Source organism: Callospermophilus lateralis, chromosome 7 (assembly GCF_048772815.1).
Source record: "Callospermophilus lateralis isolate mCalLat2 chromosome 7, mCalLat2.hap1, whole genome shotgun sequence".
NCBI lineage: Eukaryota > Metazoa > Chordata > Mammalia > Rodentia > Sciuridae > Callospermophilus > Callospermophilus lateralis.
The window spans coordinates 122,066,937-122,090,190 of record NC_135311.1 but is presented as its reverse complement, the minus strand read 5'-3'; the positions used below and the strand labels follow the sequence as shown (position 1 = coordinate 122,090,190).

Genomic DNA, 23,254 nt, shown 5'->3' with positions numbered 1-23,254 from the left:
ACATAATGGATGTTCAATGGATTATTATGGATTGAGGAAGCCACTTTCTGTCTTAGGCTCTTAATTTCTCACTGCCAAGAAAAAAAAAAAAAATATATATATATATATATATAGTGATAATGTGGCTGCTTTCTTCCCAGAGAAGCTGGAGGGTCAAGTGAGATCACACCATGAAAACCATATATAAGCTGGAATGTGCTTTCTAAGCAGAAAAGTGCCATGCCCACATTACTAAGATCATTATTAAATCCTTGGTTTCATACTTTTATTTATTTTTTATTTTATTTTTTGTACCAGGGATTGAACCCATTATTTTTTTATTTTGAGACAGGGTCTCCCTAAGTTGCCTAAGATGGCCTTGAACTTGGGGTCCTCCTGCCTCAGCCTCCTGAGCCGGGGGAATCGCAGGTGTGCTCCACCACACCTTGCTGCTTGGTTTCATATGAAGATCAGACTCTGGCTGCTTATTTCCCAAGAAGCTGCACGGGTAGTAAAGGTGTGGCCTCGCTGGGCATGGGGGAGCACACCTATCATCCCAGCCTCTTGGGAGTCTGAGGTGGGAGAATCACAAGTTTGAGGCCAGCCTGGGTAGCTCAGCAAGAATTTCTCTTAAAATAAAGCAGAGAGGGCTAGGGATGTGGCTCAGTGGTAGAGTGTTTGTCTGGCATGAGCAAGGCCCTGGTTTCAGGGGGGAAAAAAATGTGTGGCCTAGTAGGAGTTAGGCCATCTGAGTTTGAATCCTACCTTTGACATTTAGCTGTATAACTTGCAGCAAGTTGCTGAGCCTCTCTGTTCTTTAATTTTTCCATCTTGAAAATGGGGGTGGTGAAAATATTACCTACTCGGGGTTGTTGTGAGGTACAAATGAGGACATGTGTGTAAAATATTCCCACCACTTCTGGGCTCGCGGCTAGGCAAGTGTCAGCTGTGACTACTGTTCCTACAAAGCAAACTCTGGGCTCAGAGGACTCATGCTTTGAAAACAGGACAAACAAAGGTTGTCCTAATGTGCAGGGGCGCTTTGAGGCCAGGTGGCACCTTCCCCCACAGCCTCCTCAGGCCAGCAGCTGGCCCGCTGGCCCAGGTACTCACTCGGGGGACCTGACGGCACCTGTGTCAGGCCTATGCTGGGTGCACAGAGGAACAGCCTGGCCTGCCCTCAGGATGCTCCCAGTCTGTGGGGACAAGACCCCGACTTCAAGTCTCAATTCCCACATTCCTAGAGAAGAACACAAAGATGGCAAGGACGTGGCCCACTCCAGGGCGGGAGTATATGGAGCCCACCCCGTGAACGACTTCATGTGCCAGTGTGACTTTTCTCAACTCCTGGAGAGGTGTCATTGCCTCACTGAGGCCCAGACAGGTAAAGCAACAAGCCCCAGGTCACACAGCAAGTCAGAGGCAGAGACTGGATTCAAACACAGACCTGTCTGCCACCCCACGGCGTCTCCCCGTTAGTTCTTTTGGTCCACAAGCGGCTCCTGGGGTCAGCTCTAGCTCCGCCCTGCCCGAGCCATCCCCTCCTGCTTCCTTCGACCAAGCTTTTGTCCTCCTGGAGACCTTCCTCCTTGCTAAGAGATAAAACACGTCCCTCTGTAAACTCCTGGAGCAGAGTGGCCTGTGTCCTCAGCACCCCTGAGGTGGGGACAGCATAGGCCCCAGAGCTCCTGGGAGCTGCAGGCAGCCCACTCCACCTGCAGGCCCCTGGTGGGCGGGAGCCCAGGGTGGGCACCCTCCAGCCCGGTTCCTGGGCTCCCTCCAGAGCTGCCTGCAGCTGACCCGCCCGCGAGTGCTCAGCCCTCACCAGCAGCTCCAACCACCACCACGGGAGAGGTCTCCCTCCAAAAGCCCCGGGCTTTCAGGGACTCTGACATTGGTTGGTCCACAACCTCTGACCCACTGGAAGACTTAGGGCGTTGAGACCTTGGCAAATCACACTTGACCGTCCGGGCAGCGCAGGAGCGTCCTGGGACAGCTGGATTCTGTCGGGCAGAAGTGTTCTTCACTCCCATCTCATTTGCTCAACCAATAGACTTATGAATGGAGCCACAGCACTGGACAGTGAAGCCCAAGTGGTGGACAAAAGCAAGGACAGATGCAGTGGCCCCGCACAGAACTACACGGGGAACGGCCGAGCGCATCAGCAAAGAACCCGCAGCTGACCTCATCCTTATGGTGAAGTACTGGACAGTTCCCCCGAAGGTTGGGAAGGAGACAAAGGTGTCAACACCTGTTACAACTGTTTGCCCTGTCCTGGAGGTTCTAGCCAGCACAGTTAGGCAAGGACGAGAATTCAAGGGCACCCAGGTTGGAAAGGAAGAAGCCAATCTGTTTGCAGTTGACCTGACCTCAAACATAGAAAAGTCTAATCTGTCAAAGGAGGCAAGGCTGCAAAACTCAAGATCAATGTATAAAAATCAACTGCATCTTTATATACTAGCAATGACCAAGTTAAACTGAAATTAAGAAAACAATTTCATTTACAATAGCATTGAAAAGAAGAATACACTTAGAATAGGTCTTTACCAAGGAGGTATAAGACTTGTAAACTGAAGAATCACCACCCATTGTTGAAACAAATTAAAGACTTAAATGCATGCAAAGATATCCAGTGTTCCTGGATTGGTAAAACTTAAAACTTCAAGATGGGCCCGAAACAGTGACTTGAGAGACTGAGGCAGGAGGATCACAAGTTTGAGGCCAGCCTCAGAAACTTAGACTCTGTCTCAAAATAAATTTTTTTTTGATACAATATAGGATTTATTGGTGTTGTGTGTGATTAAGAAGGGGTCAGCACAGTGGAAGCCCTCATGAATGCAGGGCCCGCCACTTGTCCAGGGGACCACGATTGGGGATATATTTGACCCCACAGCCATCAGGAATGAGCCGCTTCTCAGCCACCATGTCTTCAAATTGATCAGCATTAAATTTGGTAAAGCCCCACTTCTTTGAGATGTGGATCTTCTGGCGGCCAGGGAACTTGAACTTGGCCCTGCGTAGGGCCCCAATCACATGTTCCTTGTTCTGCAGCTTGGTGCGGATGGACATGATGACTTGGCCAATGTGAACCCTGGCCACTGTTCCCTGGGGTTTCCCAAAGGCACCCTGCATACCTGTTTGGAGCCTAGATGGGGGACATCATGAGATCAGAAATATGAACATCTACTCAAAGTGCTGTCTCCAAGGTCCCTTAGGGCAACCTATACAAGCAACGGGCTGCATACACTACCAAGGAGATTGCTGTTTGCAGCCACTGCACACTGGGCCACCTCAAGTAAAGGAACCCAGTCGGCTTAATCAGCTGCAGAATTTTTTTTTTTTTTAAAGGGCTGAGGTATAGCTCAATTTCCAGTTTAAATATATATATATATATATATATATATGTGTGTGTGTGTGTGTGTGTGTGTGTGTGTGTGTAACATTTAAGATGGCAATATTTCTAAGTTGATCTACATGTTCAATGCAATCTCTATTAAAATTCCAACTACATTTTTTTGAAGAAATGAATAAGATGGTCTTAAAATGTATAAGGAAATATAAGGCAGTCCAAGGAGCCAAATAATGTTAAAAAAGACTCCCACTTCCTGATTTCAAAACCTGTGACAAAGCCATAGTCGTAGTGCAGGAGTAAGGGTAGACAGACACATAGATAAATGGAGCAGAACAGACCCAAATGGAGCCACACACTCAGGGTCAGCTGAGACCTGTTCAAGGGAGAAGGCAGCCTTTACGACAGATGGTGTCGAGACAACGGGGCACCACAAGCAGAGGAATGGAGCGGGATCCCTGCCTCACACCATACACAAAAATACATTCGAAACTGCTCAAAAATAAAAATGGAAGGGCCCAAACTACTAGACCTTAGAAGGAATGTAGGTCTAATCTATAGGATCTTGGATTAAGCAACACTCCCCTAGTTATGACACCCAAAGTGTAAGTAGCCAAGAAGAACTTGATAAACTGGATACCATGATGCAGTTTGAACACCCAAGGACACGATCAAGAAATGACTTCGGGGGTTGGGGTGGTGGCTCAGCCTAGCATGTGCGAGACGCTGGGTTTGATCCTCAGCACCACATAAAGGTAAATAAAATAAAGGTATTGTGTCCACTACAACTAAAAACAAAAAAATTAAAAAAAGAGAAAGTGACTTCAGCAAGGCACACACAACATCTATTAAATTTGGGGGGGTGTTGGTAGAGCACATGCTTAGTGTGCCCAAAACCCTGGGTTTGGTTCTCACAACCAAAGGAATAAGGGAAGGAAGGCAGGAAGGAAGGAAAGAAGGAAAAAAAGGAAGGAAGGAAGGGCAGATCAACCTACAAAACAGGAGAGACTATTGCAAATCATGTATTTGGTAAGAGTATAAAATCCAGAATATATGAATATCTTACTATTCATCATCAAAAAGATAAATAACCAAATATTAAAAAGTGAGCAAAGGATTTGAATAGAAATTTCTTCAAGGAAGAGATCCAAGTGGCTAAGAGGCCCATGAACATATGCTCCAAATCACTCGTGATTAGGAAAATGCAAATCCAACCCATCAGGACGGCTGTAACCCAAAGGGAGCTAAGGGACTGGGGACGGAGCCCAGTGGCAGAGCCCAGTGGCAGAGCTCGGGCCTGGCACGTGCAAGGTCTGGGTTTGAGCCCCCGCACTGCAATTCGGATAACAAAACAACATAAAACGACAGTAAGTGTGACGCTCACGTGGAGAAACTGGAACTCTTGTACATTGCCCGAGGGAATGTGAAGGGGCCTGGCTGTGGGAAATGGGCCGGTTCCCCAGACAGAGAACAGAGAACCATGCTGTGGCCCAGCGTTCCTCCTGTAGGGGTGTGTGTGTCCATATATACCTTGGTTGCCAGGGGCTGGTGGCAAGGGGAAATGGGGACTGACTGCTAATAGGTACAGGGTTTCTTTTTAAATGTGAAGAAAACGCACAACTTTTTCAATGTATTTTAAAAAAAATGAATTGTCTGCTTTGACTATTTATTAACTTTGTTGTTTGTTTGGATGCTGGGGATTGAACCCAGGGCCTCACACATGCGGAGCACAGACTCTACCACTGAGCTACGCCTCTAGCTCCAATTGCGAACTTTAAAATGGAAAATTTATGAGAATTATATTTCAATTTTTGAACAGGAAAAAAAAAAAAACAGGCACAGCTCTTGCCCTGAGGGGAGTTTACATTCACACACACACACCCCTAAACACACACACACCCCTACAGAGCAAATTGACTCTGTGTCAAGTGCTCTGAAGGAAGGGTTCCAAGAAGAGGGCTACCATGTCAAGGAGGACACACCCAAGTTAGGGATCTGCAGTTAGAGAGAAGGAAGAAAGGGCGGCCAAGTGTTATCCCAGAGACTCAGGAGGCTGGGGCAGGAGTATCGAAAGCTTGAGGCCAACCTGAGCAACTTAATAAGACTCTGTCTCAAAATAGGTTGGGAACGTAGCTCAGTGGTAGAGTCCTTGGGTTCAATCCCCAGTATCAGAAGTTAAAAAAAAAAGAAAAGAAAAGAAAGGGACGGGGCGGGGTGGGGTGGGGGGAGAGAGAGAGAGAGAGAGAGAGAGAGAGAGAGAGGATGGAAGACTGGCAGAAAAAGGAAGAACAGGGGCAAAGAACTGCTGGAGAGATGGAGGAAGCTGGGCAGGTAGAAGGGGCTGGAGAGATCCATGCGGGCATGGTAGTGGGGTGCACAGGAGAAGCACCCAGGGAAGTGCAGGAAGGGCAACTGACTGCGCCCATGGCCTGCTTGGAAGTGGGGGAGGCTGAGCTTGAAAGCAGCCTCAGGGTGGGGAGGGCACCAAGCCCCCTGCAATCCCCCTAGAGATATCAGGAGTTCATTCCTCCAGGTTGAGGCCACTCCTCCTGCGACCTATGCAGGGGGGACACATCCTTGTCCCTGATTCCTGTTGCAGCCCCCCCTGTCTGGATGCTCCCGGGAAGGATGCACGGATGGAAACCGCTTCACTGCCATGGCAACGGCAGCTACTTCTGCCTCCTCCTCCTCCTCCTCCTGAGGAGCCAGGTGGGGAAGTCTGCCTGGCAACAGTGTGGGTGTCAGGAGCCAGTGGGCAAAGGTGCAGAGAAGCCCCGCCCCCAGCAGGGGCCTGGGGATCCCCTGTCATTTACTTGCTTGGCTGGGATCCCAGGTTCCCTGCTTCTCCTTCCAGTGGAGAGTCACAGCAGCCACCAACATCTGGACAGTCTTTCATGGCTCAGATTGTGATTCACGGCAGCCTGGGACATGGGATTACTGGCCCCTGGGACTGATGAGCACACCGAGGCTCGGGGAGGTGGAGGGGGCCTGCAAACCCAGTGTCCTCCCTGTGCTAAGGTGTGCTGATCTCACAGGGCAGGAGCCATCAACGAAAGGAGGGAGGGTCCCGCCAGGATCCCGCCCCTGCTTTCCCCCTGGTAACCTCCCTTTTGGGGACATTGTGCTCTGTCCCTGTCTGGCCCACTAGAGCCCTGGGAGAGGTCATTTGAGGATTGTGAGATTAGGGGGTAGGAAGGACTGTGGGAGGAGGGACTGCAGAGGGCATCTCTGGAGGGACACCCCAGGGACTGGGCTTGAAGGTTTCCCATCAAAATGCGCAGCTCTGAACTTGAGCACGGGCATTAAGGACCAGGGCTAGCATTTTGTGCGCTCTGGGCCAGCTCTGGGCCAAGCACTTGGCACACAACCGCTCGCTTGGCACTCACAACCACAAATGAGGGATGGGTCACGGCCCCATCCATACAGGGAGAGAGTCTCAACCCAAGACCTCAGGGAGGCAGAGTGCCGCCAACCAGGCTGTTGGACCCCAGAGCCACCTGCAGTCCCAGCCCCGGAGCAGACTCCCCCTGCCTCCTCTCCCCACCCCACCGGCAGCAGGCAGGGAAGATTAACGGGGAGGGCCAGGAGCAGGGGGGTAGAAGGGCCTGTGGCAATCATGCCCTGGCCCTGGGCCAGGGGCGCAGAACCTGTTGGAGGAAGAGCTGGCTAAGTGGGGGCGGGGGAGGGGGAAGGGTTCTCAGGACCTACCCTTGGCTGCGCTGGCCAGTGCTCCTTACAGGTGGCATTTCATCTCATCCCCAGAACGACAGGAAGAGGCAGTATCAGCTAGCACTTATTATACGCCAAGCATCTGTCTAATGCCCAGGGACGTCCCACTCATTTAATTCCCCAGGCGAGACACCGGGCAACATTAGGGCGGGGTAACTTGTCCTGCCAATAAGGAATTTTACGGGGGAGATAAGGAATTTTATGGGGGATTCCGGGATGGAACTCAGGGCCTTGGGCGTGCCAGGCCACAGTCCTCGGGCTCAAGATGCCCCAGACTCACTACCCTGCCAGGAAAGGGGTCAACCCTTTCTCCAGAAGAGACCCTTTCTGAGGTCACAGGATGATTTGATCCCCTCTCTAGGGAGCACATGTCACCTGAGACCCTGTGGAAGACTCCACCGCAGACTCTGGCTCATGGCTGTCCAGAGCTGAGCGCAGGGGAGGAGCCAACAGCGCCCACCCACCTGGGGGAGCTTATTTTTGCTCAGGGTATTTTTGTCTGGAGTCACACACACAATCCTGATCCTCCAAGTGGCATCAAACCCCTCCCTAAAACAGTCCTTGAAAGGCCCCGATGGCCAGGCTCCCTGGTCTCTCCTGGAGCAGCCAAGAAAGGAGGCAGGGATTGGACCCCAGAGCCCACCGCCTCCCCAGGCCTCTGGGTGCAAAACAGGGGTTGGAGGGCTGCTCTCGGGACCCTCCCCTCATTCCAGGATTCCTGCCCAGAGGACCCCATTCAGCAGGCAGTGGTGGCTGGCGGTGTCAGAGAGCCTGCCGCCCTGGGGCTGGGGCCTGGTCCTATGAGCCAGCAGCTACCATTTCCTAATCCTTACCTAAGTGCCAGGTGCTGTGCTGAGTGCTCTTCCTGTGTCCTCCACTGAGCACGCTTACACCGCAGCCCTGAGAGGCACACAGTCACCACCTCCACTTCCGGACGAGGAAATGGGGCCGAGAGGCTGAGCTGCCTGTGTTCACACTTTCGGGGAGCAGAAGCGGGGCTCCCGCACTCCCTCTTCCTCCTCTGCAAGATGGGGAGATCCCACCACTCCTGGGGCAGCGGGAGGTGGGTGAAGGCTGATTAAGCAGCTGCCCAAAGCGGCCCTGAAAAACTATGTCCCACTTCCTGTCCTGCTGAGCCCAGCCACCAACAAGTCCCACCTGTCACAGCTGACAACCACAGTGTCATTCCCAGGCTGCAGCAACAGCCTTGTATTTCAGCCAAGGATCCCAGTGTCCCTGGTGGCCTGTCTTAGGGATGACAGCGAGTGGCAGCTTGGGGATGGCTGTCCACTCTGATGGCCCATGGGGCTGCTGACCACAGTCAGGCAGTGACAGGCTGAGCAGCTGGCAGGGCCCGAGGCTGATGAAGCACCCAGGGGAGCCTCTGCCCACGTCCTGCCTCCAAGTCCAGGCTCTTTACTTCACATTGGGGACCTGCAGGCGCAGGACAAGAGCACCACGTCAATTGTCTAACTATTCAAGAGTTACAAACAAGATAACACCCTCTTAAATAAAATAGCCCTGTCCTCTGACCAGCCCGATGGCCCGGAAGGCCAGGCTGTGCCGTCTGGTTTCTCTGACGGCGTGGAGTTTGCAGTCAGAAGGCGGCAGCATCTCCAGCATCTGGGAAAGTCAGCACCCGCACTCCCGTTTCTAGTGGGGCCTCGCACCCAGGTCTGGACACACCTGTCAGCATCGGTCACATCTGCCCTGCTCCACAAGCAGCCAGTTTCTCTATCCCTTGAGCCAGGTGTGCCACATCCGCAGCATGGCCCAGCCCCTGGAGAAGCCCAGCAGTCCTGGAGGCAGGACAGGAGTCTCTGGGGTCCTTGGTATCTGCACTGTGTCTAGGGTGGGAGGGTGCACAGGCTTCTGGCAGGCGTGTTCCCCTGACCCTGTGGGCCTCTTGCCCCATGGTAAAAGATGTGGCTAGAGGAGGGCAGGGAGGGCCCCTAACACCCCGATACTGCTCAGGTCCCCTGTGGTGCTTGTTGTAAGCAAACTGCTAACTACTCATTAGAACCATGTTGCAAAGGAGAGTTTCGAGCCACATAGGTGTCTGGACTCAAGGGACATCCCAGGATGATAGAGAGTATGGGATTTAATACCAGGAAATCCAGATTCCAGTCCCAGCTTTGCCACGTGCAGGCTGTGACAAGTGGCTTTGTGAATTCCTCTCTTGGGTCCTGTTTGCTCCTCTATAAAACAGGGAAGGTATCCTCGCCTGGAAGCGTGGTAGTGAGGAGAGGCTGGTGCCTGACTTGCGCGGACCTTCAGCTTCACTCTCACTGCTAAAGGCGGCGCAGCCTATCATCCTAGTGACTCAGGAGGCTGAGGCAGGAGGATCATAAGTTTGGGCAGCCTCAGCAATTTAGCAAAACCCTGTCTCAAAATCAATATAAAAAGGGCTGGGGGCGTAGCTCAGTGGCTGAGATTCCTGGGTTGATCTCTAGTACAAAAGCACCCGGGTCTCTTACTGTCTTCCAGCACAGCCCTCACCAGGTCCCAACATGGTCACTGACAGTGCTTGAGTCCTCACGGGCAGGGACTCTGCCTCCCTCACCACTGAATCCCCAGCACCTAGCATTATGCCTGGCAGAGTGAGCACCCAGCGAATGTCTGACGGGCTGAGAGGACTTGGAGGTCGAGTCACTCCCACACCCCTCCCCCCGGCCCGTCTGCGCTCTGAGCATCCCACCTTCACACGCACCTCTGGGGGCCACCCTCAGGGACAGACTCTAGGCCTCCATGGGCTCTAGGAAGAGGGGTTCAGTGTGGAACTAGGAAGAGAAGCACCACAGCACACCTGCGGGGTGGACGAAGGTGGTGGGGGCGAGATACTGCAGGAGGAAATGATGGACGAGCTGCCCTAGAGATAAAAAGGAGAGAACTGAGCCAGTGACTCGGGAGGCTGAGGCAGGAGGACGGTGAGTTCAAAGCCAGCCTCAGCAAAAGTGAGGCGCTAAGCCACTCAGTAAGACCCTATCTCTAAATAAAATACAAAATAGGGCTGGGGATGTGGCTCAGTGATCCAGTCCCCCCGAGTTCAATCCCCAGTACAGAAAAATAAAAGGGGGAGAAAACTTCCAGAGGCAGGTCGAGCAAACACAAAGGCGCAAGGTGTGTGAGGACCCGGGTGCTTAGCTCACGGTGGCCCAGTTCAGAGACGGCCATGGTGAGTCAGGGTGGGCAGGCCCGGGCAGACTTTCAGTGTCCCAGTGTCTAGACCAGTGATTCTCAATGTGTGGTCCCTGGCCCAGCAGCAGCAGCAGCAGCAGCAGCAGCAGCAACACTCCCAGGAAACTTGTTAAAAACGCAAATTTTAGGGTCCCGCCCCAGACCTACTAAATCTGAAATTCTGGAGGTGTGCAGAGAACTCTGGATTTTAACAAGCCTCCGTGTGAGTCTGAAGATGCTGAAGTTGGGGAACCACAGCTCTAGGTTTCTTGAGGAAGGTGATTAGGAGCCACGCTGGGTTCTCAACAGAGCGAAGCAGGTCAGCACCCCACTTTCAGGTCATCTGGGCAGCTGGTGAGGATCCACCCAGGGCAGCCTGGAGAGGGCAGGTAAAAGGCCCCCATCTGAAGGGGGGTCTCCACAGACCCTCACCTCCAGCTGGACAGAGGCTCTGTGTGCTGCAGAACCATGTATCTGCCCAGGTGAGAGCAGGGTCCCCAGGGAAGCCACAGACCCCTGCTGGGCACAGGGCCTGTTGTCAGGGTGACCACCTGTCACTTGGAGGAAAGGGGCAGCATCCTATGGAGAGGTCAAGGATGGGGAGTTGGTTGTCATGGCAACCTCCCCTCAGGTGGGGCAGGGAAAGGGAGGAAGGAGGCTGATTGCTCCCAGAAACCCCCCATCCCAGGAGGAATCTATTGACCCCACAGCCCTCAGCGCCCCCCATCTAGCCCATTGTCCCCTCCTCTGTGCGTCTGGGCCCCAGGTGGCAATTTCCTCCCCTCCCCCCCTCCTCAGTTTGCTCTACATCCTCCTGGTCACAGCCTAAGGGCTGGGTTGTCTCCTGGGTTACAGCCTGGGCTTCAGTAGCTGTGTGACCTCCCCTCCAGAGGACAGGGCCTCTCCTCAGCCAGCCTTCACCTTCTCTTGCCAACTAGTGCAGGGGCAGCGACTCATGTGGGGGTGGTGACCCAGATCAGCAGAGGAAGAGGACAGTTGTCCCCTCCCATGCAGAAGGGCCCTCTCCCTGCTTTTTAAGACATTCAGGAAGAAAGCCCAGGGCAACTGGGTCCCAACTTGACCCTCAGGAGAGAGGAAGGCAAGAGACCACCAAACCCAGGAGGTCTGGAGGTTCAAATGGGTGGGTCAAAGTCCTGGGCTGATAATGTTCACTTGGGCAGACCTCACCCCCTCCTGAGCCTCAGTTTCCTCATCTGTACACCAGAGACAGTATCCGAACAACCAGGTCTGCTTCCGGGGTTACCCCAGGATCAGGCCAGGAGATGCGCCCTCAGGGGGAGGCAGAGGCCGGGTGCCTCCCTGAGCCCTGCCCTGTTTCTGGGGGGAGGAGGCAATGTCCACTCCTGGGTGGCTTCTCCTTGCTGGTGGGACACCTTGTGGGTAAGAACAGCAGCTTTGGGGTCAGACATGCCCCATAAATACTGATTGCGGGTGCTGCTGTTTTTACCATTAATCATCGGGCAATGGATGGATGGAGGCCTGCCTGGGAAATTGCTTCCTCCAGGTAATTTATATCTCCTGTGCTCCTTGCGGTCTTCATACACTACGGTCTGCTAGACGGATGCTTGCTGGAAAGCAGAAGCCACGTGCTTTTCGGTTTTCCTGCCAGGCCCTGGCCAGTTTCTGGCAGGGGGCACCCAAGGATCTTGGCCCAGAGGGGCTGGAGGTCTTCTCTAACTCAGGCAGCCCTCCCGCCTCCAGGGAGAGGTCCTTAGCCCTGCCCAGGGAGTCCCCGGTCCAGGACCCGGGGTGTCAGGGTCTCTGTGGGTGAGCAGGAGCTGAGTGGCAGCAGCAGGATCTGGGACCACAGGGAAGTCCCAGCCAGGGCCACCCCGGCCCCTCCCACTGAGAGCTGATAATAGGAGTGGTTCTAATTATGCGCTAATTGCTTTCCTACAGGCAGCTTCTGGGAGCCCAGGAGTTCAGAGTTCATGAATAAATGAAGAGGGAGGAAGCGGGGAGGGATGTTTATTGATCCACAAATCTCGATGTGCCAGCCCTGGCCCCACAGATGCTCGGCCATGCGGCTGTGACACTTTGAATACCTTGGAACCGCCCGGCCCCGCAGCCCAGCCCCTCTCTCCCTGTAACAAACAGATGGGGATGGGGGCAAAAGGAAGTCACCAGAGTGTCCTCGACTGGCTTTGGGTCTCAGTCTCCACACTACCCTGGACTTACACTGTAGTCTTGGGCAAGTCACTGACCATTTCTTGGGCTTTAGCTTTCCCTGCCCGATAGTGTCACAGTCCCTCTCAGAAAGCCCTGCTTCAGCATGTGAATGAGGGAACCATAGAGCCACAAAGAGTCCTGTAGGGAGCATCACAAGTTCAAAGCCAGCCTCTGCAACTTAGGGAGACCTCGTTTCAAAATAAAAAAAAATAAGAGCCGGGCGCGGTGGCCCATGCCTGTAATCCCTGCAACTAGGGAGGCCAAGGCAGGAGGATTGGGAGTTCAAAGCCAGCAGCTTGGAGAGGCCCTAAGCAACTCAGAGAAATGCTGTCTCTAAATAAAACACAAAAAAGGGCTGGGGGTGTGGCCCAGTGGTTAAGGGCTCCTGGGTTCAATTCCCAGCACCAAAATAAATAAAAAGGGGCTGGGATTGCTCAGAGGTCCAGCACCCCAGCCTTCGATCCCGACCTCCACCCAAATACCTCTTTCTCTAGGGGGCTGTAGACTGCAGGGAGGTGGTGGGAGGACACCATGTTTGGTGACACCTCTGTGCAGTGGGACACCTGGTAGATGCCGGCTCTGCTGCTCCCCGGCAGGCCTCAAGCTGCTCCATCTGCTGAAGGGGAGCCGCAGATGCTGGACCAGGAAGGTTCGCCCCGGGCACCTGACGTCCTTCGCCTGGCGCCTTGCACACAGTAGGTGTCTGGGAAGGAGAGCTGGAGTGCCAACGCTGCCAGCAGCCCTGCGAGTAGAGTACAGGCCGAGTACAGGCCGTTGCCGCCATGACAGGTGATAGAGGGCGAGGGTGCAGCTTGGGGGCAGAGCGTTTGCCTAGCATCAGTGAGGCCCTGGCTCCACCCCTGGCACTGCAAAGAGCAAAGAAGAAAGGAAGCACAGGAGGAGGAGGAGGAGGAGGAGGAGGAGGAGGAGGAGGAGGAGGAGGAGATGAAGAAAGGAAAAAAAGAGAATCTAAGGTACAGAGAGGTCAGTCACTTGCCCAACACCATGCATGAAGTGGTCTACTTTGTCTGGTCCACTTTTGTCCCCAGGAGTTGGTACATGGTGGGTATCCATAAATAATGCCCAGAGTTACAGAAACCCGGAGGGGAAACCAGCAGCAGCCTGGCCTGGTGGTGCATCCCTGCAATCCCCCTACTTGCCTTAGTTCCAGTTATTTGGGAGGCTGAGGAAGAAGGATCATAAGTTTGAGGCTAATATGGGAAACTTATGAGACCCTGTTTCCAAATGAAAAATAAATAAATAAAAAGCTCAGTAGTAGAGTGCTTGCCCGGCAGTTGCAAGGCATAGGTTCGATCTGTAGAACCAGGAAAACAAACATTCTTTATAATAATGAAGAATAAAAACAGGCCCTGCTTCTATTGACCAAGGGGGACCAATGAAAGAACTAGATTGAAATTCCCTTCAAGGTCACAGTGAAGTGCTGGGTCTGCAGGAGCCCAGGACTCCTTGCCTCCTGAGTGGCTAGGACCAGCCTGATGGTGCACACTTACTGAAGGAAATACTTTTAGCCCTTCGTGATTCCAACAAGGAGTGAGGACCCCGTTCCACCTCTGCCTTGCTGTGGGATTCTGGGCAGGTGACTTCAGTCCTCAGAACCTTAAAGTCCTTGATTAGGAAATGAAATGGGGATGGCGAGGCCCCAGCTCTGGGGCTGCTGTGAGGCTGCCGTGGGAAGCCGCTGGGAAGCCACAGGGCACAGGGGCTGAGCGCGGGGCTCAGGTTTGTCTCCCAGGCCTGCTGCTACCTGGAGGAAGGGCTCTGGGCCTCGGATTCCACTCCTGTGCCCACCATGGAGGGCGTGGCGAGCTGACCAGCCCAGTACTGCCACCCCCACGGGATGAAGCCGGTCCCAAGAGTTCAGCAAATCTCTACTGGACACCACCGTGTGAGAGGCCCTGAGGTCCATCACATACGGGGAAAACAGAGTCCCCAAGAGGGACAAGAACTTGCCCAAGGTCACAGAGCCAGCTCTGGGCAGAGCTAGGCCTACCTGGGAACCAGGTGGGACAAGATCCCTGTCAAGACTTGGGCTCCCCAGGGGTGTGAGATGCTCAGGAACCCCCACAGCACGCACCCGGTCCATCCTGATCTTGGCTCGAGGACTCTGGGGGGCTAAGGTGCCCTTCCTCTGGTGCTTCTTGGTGGCTCCAAGGCTGTCTAGTACCAGCGAGGAGTGTCAGAGGACAGCGAGGGCTGACCTGCCTTCCCGGCCCACCTGACCGGCCCTCCATACCAGAGCTGGCTGCAGAGGCCTTGGAAAGGATCCAGGGGCCCAGGACCAGAGCACTATTTGTCAGCTTTGCATGGTGGCGGCAGGCTCGTCTCCATGGCAACGGTGCAGTGTGAAGGCATCCTGGCATCATTAGGGAGTAGTATAAACAGAGGCTGCAGTAGATTACACGCCTATTATGAGCAGTCTCAGGCTCTGAGCACTGGTAATTATGCCTAATTGTGCATTTAATTGTGTAATTGAAAACCCACATCTCTGGTTCAGGCTGGGGCCGCAGAACCTACCCCCCCTCCCCAAAGAAAAGGGGCTCAGGAGCCCACCTTACTCTGGAGATCTCAGGGTGTGGGGTAGCCAGGGCGGGCAGGAGGGGAGAGCCAGGACACTCCACTTCCCTGCTTCCTGGGTCAGCAGCTTAGCCAAGTCCCAGGATTTGGGGAGCGGGGTGGGGAGGAGCAGGCTTGAGGGAAAGGGACAGGACAAGAGCACACAATGTCCATATTTCCCATTATTTGTAGATAACATCTCATACTATTGGCCTGTGTTTGCAAGACCTAGAACCAGCATCTGGTGGTTCCAGGGACCTGGGTCATCATTAGATGCTCTACATGTCCAAGTAGTCACCCAGCCATACACAAATTCTCAGTCACCGCCACAGACAGGAAACTCACCACCTGGTCTCAGCCCCTACCCCTGCAGAGACTTTGGAGAGTATGAAAAACACTGATGAAGCCCAACACCCTCCTCCAATTTTCCATTTCACAGACTGGGAAAATGAGGCCCAGAGAGGGTTAGGGGCAGCTCAAAGTTGCACAGCGACTGAGTACCAGAACCCTGGTATTCTAAGTTGCAAATGAGTGTGTAGTCTATACCCTAAGGTGAGTCAGCACCTAGAATTGTGCCTGGTGCTTTGTGGGACTTCATTAAGTATTTGTGGGGTAGGGTTAGCTGAGGCAATTCTTAACCTCTGACCCAAGAATGTTAGTCCTTCTGGAGTTTGGGAAGCTCCTCTGTGTGGACCAGGGATTAGTGGTGGGTCAGAACCTCCCAGTGCTGAATCTCTGTGGTCTGAGACTTGATTTCACACCAAATATGCCGCACGGGCATTCGGGATAGGGACAGTACAGACACTCAAAGAGAGGAAAGAAGAGTCATTTAAGTCCTTGAAAACTGGACAACCAGGTGTGGAGCCTTGGGCAGGTCCTCAGAAGTCTCCTCTCCCCAGGCTCTGAGACCTATCGGTCACCGTGCCTACAGCCAAGGGGCAATGAGGTGGCCACGCTGATCGTAGAAGTGAGGGTGCTGGCTGCTGACACAGAGCTGTAAGGGTCCCTGGGATGCTGAGTTCAACCTCATCTGCCTACAGAGGCAGAAAGCCAGGAGAGGACCACACCCCATCCCGCATTCCCTCTTAGTGAGCCCTGTGCCCAGACCTCTCCCTGCAGCACCTCAGGTCACACTCAGCTTAGTGCTGTGAGGTGGGTGCTATCATCATTCCCATTTTATAGATCAAGGGACAGCAAAGTCAGGGCCACAAGGATTCAACAGAACCGCAGCTCCATCCTGGATCTTGCACTAGATGATGCAACCCTCTGAGCTCAGGTAGGAACCACCATCAACTCTAAGGTAGATTATTATCCTAATGGAGAGAAGTGCAGGTGGGAGCTCAGAGAGGTTTAAGTGTCTTGCCCAAAGTCATTCAGTTACAAAGCCATGGAGCCGGAACTCAAACCCTAGTCTGAACCCAAAGCCTAAGCCCTCCCCAGTCCACCTCCTTGCTCTTCCACTGGCCAGCTGCTGTGAGAGGCAGGGCCAGGAGGCCAAGGTAAGCCATTAACACCTGCAAACACAGCTAACAGCTCTCCTAAAACCTGCGTGCCCACTCTCCCTCCCTGCTGGCAGAAGGGTCCCTGGGAGGCTTGCTTTGCTGCCTGAGGCTTCCCCTCACTCTCCACAGCAATTAGTGAACCTCTGCAGGCCAGGGCAGGGGAAGGCCAAGGCTAAGGTGCTGGGACAAGCCAGCTCCACACATATGGCCTGGAATTCATTTTAAAAAGTTATCTCTGGGCTGGGGATGTGGCTCAAGCAGCAGCGCGCTCGCCTAGCATGCGTGCGGCCCAGGTTCCATCCTCAGCACCACATACAAACAAAGATGTTGTGTCCGCCAAAAAACTAAAAAATAAATATTAAAATAAAATTAAAAAATGTTATCTCTGGTCTCAGTCTGTCCTCTTGTCACTCACCCTCCTTAAAATTAGTGGAGGGCTGGGGTTGTGGCTCAGTGGCAGAGCACTTGCCTAGCATGCATGAGGCACTGGGTTCAATCCTTAGCACCACATAAAAATAAAATAAAGATATTAAAAAAAATTAGTGGAGAGAATATGTTCCAGTGATCAGTTCTGACTATCTCTGCTTAGTCCAGATTTTACAAATCCTTTCCCCTTAATGACTTATCTGAGGCCCAGACTATATCTCCTATTTCCTTGGTAACAAGTCATTTCATTCCTCTGAGCCTCAGTGTGCCCACCAGTAAATGGGTATAAAAACCACACCTATCTCAGAGCTGTCCACACAGGGTAGCTGCTTCCCTGGGGAACTTCCTCTCTATTTGCATCACAGCTCCAGTTAGCCCCACTGAGCTGGGTGGGTAGAGATGGGGGGAAGAGACACGTGAACAGCTGTAGATGACCTGGCATCTGATAAGACCTGCTATGCCTAGGGAAAGACCTGGATTTCTCCACCTGCTCCACCCCAGCATGTCCCCCACCCCACAGTGGGAGCCACACAGGGCAAAAGAGGCAGAGGCTCAGATCTGGGTGTGAATCCTCCTTCTGTACCCACTATTTATGGTCAGGCCAGATGGCATCAAGGGACAGTGCCAGGCTCGCAGCAGACATCAAACAGAAGGACATTCATGTCTCCTGAGCCCCACATTTTCCACATAAAAAAATAAAGACTTGGGCTGGGCGATGGCTCAGGGGTAGAGTACTTGTGCAAGGCCCTGGGTCTGGTCCCCAGCACCACAAAAATAAAAGTGATAATCATACTAAAAAGAAATGATGATTTGATTTGGAGTGTTTATGGCAATGACCTTGATCACTAAGACTTTACTCTAGGCAGAGATGGGCTGAGGTGACTTGTCCAAGACTCAGCAAATAACAGCTGGCCACAGGAGGCACCTCCCTGGGCTGGGCAATGCCAGGCATCATCTCACTGAACCCCCAAAACTGCCGCAGGATGGAAGTGGCTGTTCGGACTACTTTATAGGTAAGGAGGCAGCAGTTCAGAGGGGTGAGGAATTTCCCAGAGGTCACAAGCAAGGCAGCAATATCTGCCTAACCACAGAAGGGTCCTCCTGATTCCTGCGCCAGCATTCAGAGCAGCTGTCATTTACAGGGTCCCGGCTTAGAAGTCATCTACCTGCAAACGGGCAGGACCAGGGCCGTCCCAGAGCCCCTGCAGCCCTCTCATCCAGTTAGCGCTGCCTAGTCACAAGGGCCCTCTGGCCTCAGTCCATCCAGGAGGTGATGCCCCCAGCTGCATGCCATCCAAAGGGGACTGAGGATCAGAAGGGGGTCAGTGGCCAGGACAATCTCATGCTCCGGACTCTGAAGCCCGGCCCAAGGACCTCAAGCACCCAGCACAGAGCCAGATCCTCGCGTGGATCCATGAGCTCACAGCCCAGCTGCTTCAGGGCCCAGGCACCCAACAGAGCCACCTCCTCCCGTCTCCACATCACCATCGCTAATAACGACATCAATCAGGGTGACCACGTTTCACACCATTACTCCTCGCTCAGCTGGAAGCGACATAGTTCCCCCTCACCCACCCACCACCTTCCCGAAAGCAAAAGGGCTTTCTAGAAGGGAAACAGCACGACACCGGTTTTTCCTGAGTACCTACTATGTGCCTGGCACCTGGCTAAGGAAAGCCCCTCTTGCCTCTGTGAATGAAGGTGACTCTCCTTTCCAGGGAGGAGGGAGCTGGGGCCCCAGGAGTGAACGCATCTGTCCAAGGTCACACCGAACAGGGACAAAAACAAGTGATGTATTACTGAGCCCTTGCTGTCACAGGGCCAAGGCACTATGGGTGGTGACTGTTGAAACATTATCCTTCCCACTTTCAGTTGAGGAAACACATTGGTCACAGGGAGCAGCCAAGGGGCACAGGGCTGAGAGGCCAGCTCCATGCTGCCTCCTGGGTCCATCACTATCTGAGTGACCTCAGGAAAACCTCATCACCCCTCTGAACCTCAGTGACTTCATCTGAAAAAGGGGATCATAAAAGTGTCAATCCCCTTGTGTGGAATTACAATAATAAGAGGGATAAAAACAGTCCGATCGCTAAACGTTTATTGATGGTTAACATGTGTCAGGCACTCGGCCAAGCACTTTACATACGTGAGCTCATTTGGTTAAATGAGGTAATGCATATAAAGTGCTTAGCACAGGACTCCTGGAAGGGGAGCGATAATGATGATGATAAAGAAACTGATGACGATTCCCTAGGGCCAGTGTCCCTGGTCCATCCCCTTACAGGAAGGATGGAACAGCCTATAAAGTTTCAGGAAGGAGGTGGACTCGGGGCTGGATGAGAGAGAAAGGCCAACAAGTAAACCTTAAGAAGCAGTTAATAATGTCAAAATGACAGAGCCAACAGGCCTGGGAGAGCAGGGACCCGAGAAGTTCTACAGAACGGAACCAGAGCAAGGAGCAACCAGACCTCCGCTCCAGCCCAGATGCCAGCCCAAGCCCCAGACAGGCAGAGCTGACAGCAACCCAGGGGGCCAGGCCACTGGTCCTTCCCATTTATAGATGGAAAAGCAGAGACTCAGGGTGGAACAGACACCTGCCCAAATCTGCAGGATGCCAGCGGCAGAGCAGGGCTTCAACCCAGGCCTCCTGCCTCCAAGTTCTGTGCCCAATGACCTCCTGCTTCCCACAACAGACAGTACAGGGGGCACCCGGAGTGTTTGGGCCCCAATTCCAGGGAAGCCACTCGAGTTATGAATCATCAGGATCATAACAAAGAACAATAGTTGATTGACTGCCTGCTGCTCCAGGCACAGCATTAGATTCATCACATGGGCTTAATTCCCACAGGAACCCTAAGAATTAGTGACTCTTGATATTATTTAACAGATGACAAAACTGTAGTTTAGAGAGGGTAAGCAACTTTCCCAAGATCACACAGCCAGGAATTAACAGAGTTGGACCCAATCTGTCCTGTCATACTCTGGACCTTTAATAGTCCCCTACTCTTGTCCACCTGAGTGACACCTACTGCTTCATACTGCAATCCCTACTACTCCCGCTAACTCCCCCACCCACCCCATGCCCTAGTCCCTCACCCAAAGCAAGGCTAGCCCTATGTAGAAGAGATTTAGGGGCTGGGGATGTGGCTCAAGTGGTAGCGCGCTCGCCTGGCATGCGTACGGCCCGGGTTCGATCCTAGCACCACGTATAAACAAAGATGCTGTGTTCGCCAAGTACTAAAAAATAAATATTAAAAAAAATTCTCTCTCTCTCTCTCTCTCTCTCACTCTTTCTTTAAAAAAAAAATAGAAGCGATTTAGAATTGGCCTGCTTCGTTGTAATGCTTAAATTCCACTCAAAAAAGAAAAATGACACCATTTCTCAAGTTTTCAGCCGAAAAATATTTAATGGCCTCTTTTATCCCTCAGTCTGTTGGATAAGAAAACCGAGTCTCCCGTTTCCCCTCAGGCCCATGAGTTCAGCATCCTGGGAGCATATTCTGGAAACTGCCAGGCAGTGGGGACTCCAGGGGCTTAGTGACAGCTGGAGGGACCCTCTCTGTAATCAGCTCAGACAGAGCTACCGAGCCAAGAGAACAATTTCCAAGTTCCTCCTCAGAGCACCTCCGAAATGATCTCCTGTAAGCTACACAAGCTGCCCAAGCCACGCAGCCCGGACGCAGAAGTAGAACCCCACCCAGATCCACCCTGCTCCAGAGGCAGCTGCTGGTGGAAGAATGGGCTCAGTTTAGCAGGAGAGAGCTCTGGAGGCAGGAGGCTGGGAGACAGACCTCCTCGCCACTTTGCACCTCCACAGGGCGGTAGGCACCTCGGTAGGTGCCCCAGACACACCAGGGCCAGAATTACTTATTCTATAATTAAGAAGGCAACAGAGAACCAGGTGTGGTGGTGCATACCTATAATCCCAGCAACCTGTGGGGCTGAAGGAGGAGGATTGCAAGTTCAAGGCCAGCCTGGGCAATTTAGCAAGGCTCTGTCTCAAAATAAAAAATAAAAAGGGCAGAAAATGTAGCTCAATGGTAGAATGCCCCTTGGTTCAGTCCCCAATACCATGAAAAAAATAAAATAAGGGCTAGGGATGTCATTTAGTGGCAAAGTGCTTACCTATCATCTGTGAGGCCCTGGGTTCAAGCCTCAGTACCACAAAAACAAACAAACAAAAAACAACCGAGTTTCTAGAGTGAAATTTAAAAATTAACAAACCCAGCAAAAGAATCTTTTGGGTTTCAACATTTCTTGGCATTTCATGTTCTGTAGACTAGATAAAGAAGGGAGTTTCTGCTATGAGCTAGGAATTGCCAAATAACTGATCTGTTCATTTATTTTGCAAATATTAATGGAGTGCCAGCTGCTGGGGACTTAGTAGGGAACAAAACAGACAATCTCTGCCCTTCTGGAGCTTCCATTCTACCTGATCATAATTAATCTCTCCCTCAATCCTCAAGGATGAACACTTGATGGTTGGGCAGCCCCAGGTGGCCTGTCTCCCCCAGCAGGGAGCAGGGAAGGCTACAATCTTCAGAACCTGTCTGTGGATGGCATGTTTGGGACTGGTGTCCCTAAGGAGGGAGTAACATAAAAGGGAGGAGCGAGTTGGGGAGTACCCAGACCCCAAAGCTTCCCTCTACATCATCCTTTGCACCTGTGGAGAGGATGCAGGCCAGAGTGCAGACCCAGATGATGGAGTCCAGCATGAGGGAGGCTCAGTGTCCCTCAATCGGCACTCAAACCTGAGTGCTGCCCCACCAAGGTGGGTGGCCGATGAGTCTCCCCCCAGAGAAGCAGCATGGTCTCATAGCCCCTAGTTGGACACTGGTCTCTCCTTATCCACTCTCCCAAATTCACCTGCCGGAGCCTCTCTTGAAGGGTACAGCTGGTTCCCCTCAGCCTCCAAATTCACTGCTCTGTCCTCCCTGAGAAGAGGACCTGAGTTCTCAAAGCTGGGGCAGGCAGTGTCCCCCAGTGTTCTGATCCTTCCCAGGGCACCCAATTCTCCCCACTCCCTAGGTGCCAGCCCTAGTAGAGAGCTGGCTTGTCTGGCCCCACCCCTGCTGCTCTAGTGGATCTTATGACTGCTGGAACGTGGGTAGCCACAGTGGCCAGGCCAAAGCAGGGAAGGTGGTCAGGCGCCTGGTTAAGTCAGGCTGGCCCAGGACCCGGCCGTTCCCGGGGACCCTCTCCGGAGAGGTACTGCTCCATTCCAGGCCACCCAGTGGGGAGGGTGTAGGAGGCAGAAACAGCACAAAGGAGTGTTGAGCGTTCTTGGAGTCCAGGATCCCAACACACAGATGAACCCTGACCAGAAACACTGACGCACCAAAGAGAAAGCCAGAGAGCCCCACACAGCACCCGGGACTTTGTGCGAAACACGCGCGCAGGGGGCAGAGACCCGGAGGAAGGGAGCGCACGCGACCCAGCGATCTGCAGGGAAACACGCGGCAGGGACCTCAGCGGGTCCACAGACACACCCCCCGCCCCAAGAGAGCCACTGTCCCCCGCGCAGCCCCAACAGGCGTCCACTAGTCCAGTGCCGGCCGGACGCCTGGAGCCCAGGGCGCGGGGCGGACCGGGGCCCCGCACAGGACGCGGTGGACCGTGCGCGCGGTGCCGGGGGAGCGCGGGGCACAGCGGCGACAAGCGCACACAAAGAGACAGCCCGGCCAGCAGGAGCAGGCTCCGCCCGTCCGCTGCGCGACTCGGAGCCCCCGCGCGGGCGCTCCACCGCCACACGCGGCCACCCAGCCCTCGGCGCGCCCGGACCCGCCCCGCCGCGCCCCACCCCACGCGGCCGCCCGGCGCGGCTCACCAGCTGCAGGCAGCAGAAGGCGACGAGCGTGCAGCGCCCGCTGCACTTGCCCATGGCTCCGGGCTGCGCGGACCGTCCCCGGCGCCCCTCTCGCTCCGCGGCCGCCGCTCCTCGGGCCGCGCGGGCTCCGCGGCCTCCCGCTGGCGCCCCGGGCGGCGGGGCCGGGCGCCTAGGGCCGGGCCCGGGAGCGCCGGGTCCCCGGGGCTGGGGCCGGCCGGCCGCGCTGAGAGTCCATGGTCCGCCGGCGCAGGTCTGCCGCCGCGCCTCCTTTGTCTGCGGCCGGCCGTCAGGCTCACCCCGGCCCCGGGCGCGGGCGGCAGGCGCAGCGCGGGCGGCACGGGCACCGGGCGCGGCGCGGCGCAGCACTGCCCAGCTGGGGCAGCCGCCCGGGCGCTCGGCGGCCGCCGTTTCCCGGCCCACCACGTGGCTCTGCCGCCGCCGCCGCCACCGAGCAGGGAGGGGAGGGAGGGGCGGGGCGGGGCGGCCGCGGGAGGGAGGAGA

The 23,254-nt window shown here is 54.1% G+C and overlaps 1 protein-coding gene and 1 non-coding gene across 2 annotated transcripts in view; both read right to left on the bottom strand.

Annotated features, from left to right (window-relative positions):
- Positions 1–22,829, bottom strand: part of Nkain1 (sodium/potassium transporting ATPase interacting 1) — a 40,581-nt gene extending 17,752 nt beyond the window's left edge. Inside the window, exon 1 of the mRNA XM_076863072.2 lies at positions 22,754–22,829. Within this exon, the coding sequence (XP_076719187.1) occupies positions 22,754–22,807 (54 nt within the window). The 5' untranslated portion in view covers positions 22,808–22,829. The remainder of the gene's footprint in view (positions 1–22,753) is intronic.
- LOC143405324 (small nucleolar RNA SNORA70) lies at positions 3,173–3,307 on the bottom strand. Its single transcript, XR_013092037.2, has one exon. It is a non-coding gene; the product is annotated as a small nucleolar RNA SNORA70 (small nucleolar RNA).
- Positions 22,830–23,254: the final 425 nt, after the last annotated feature.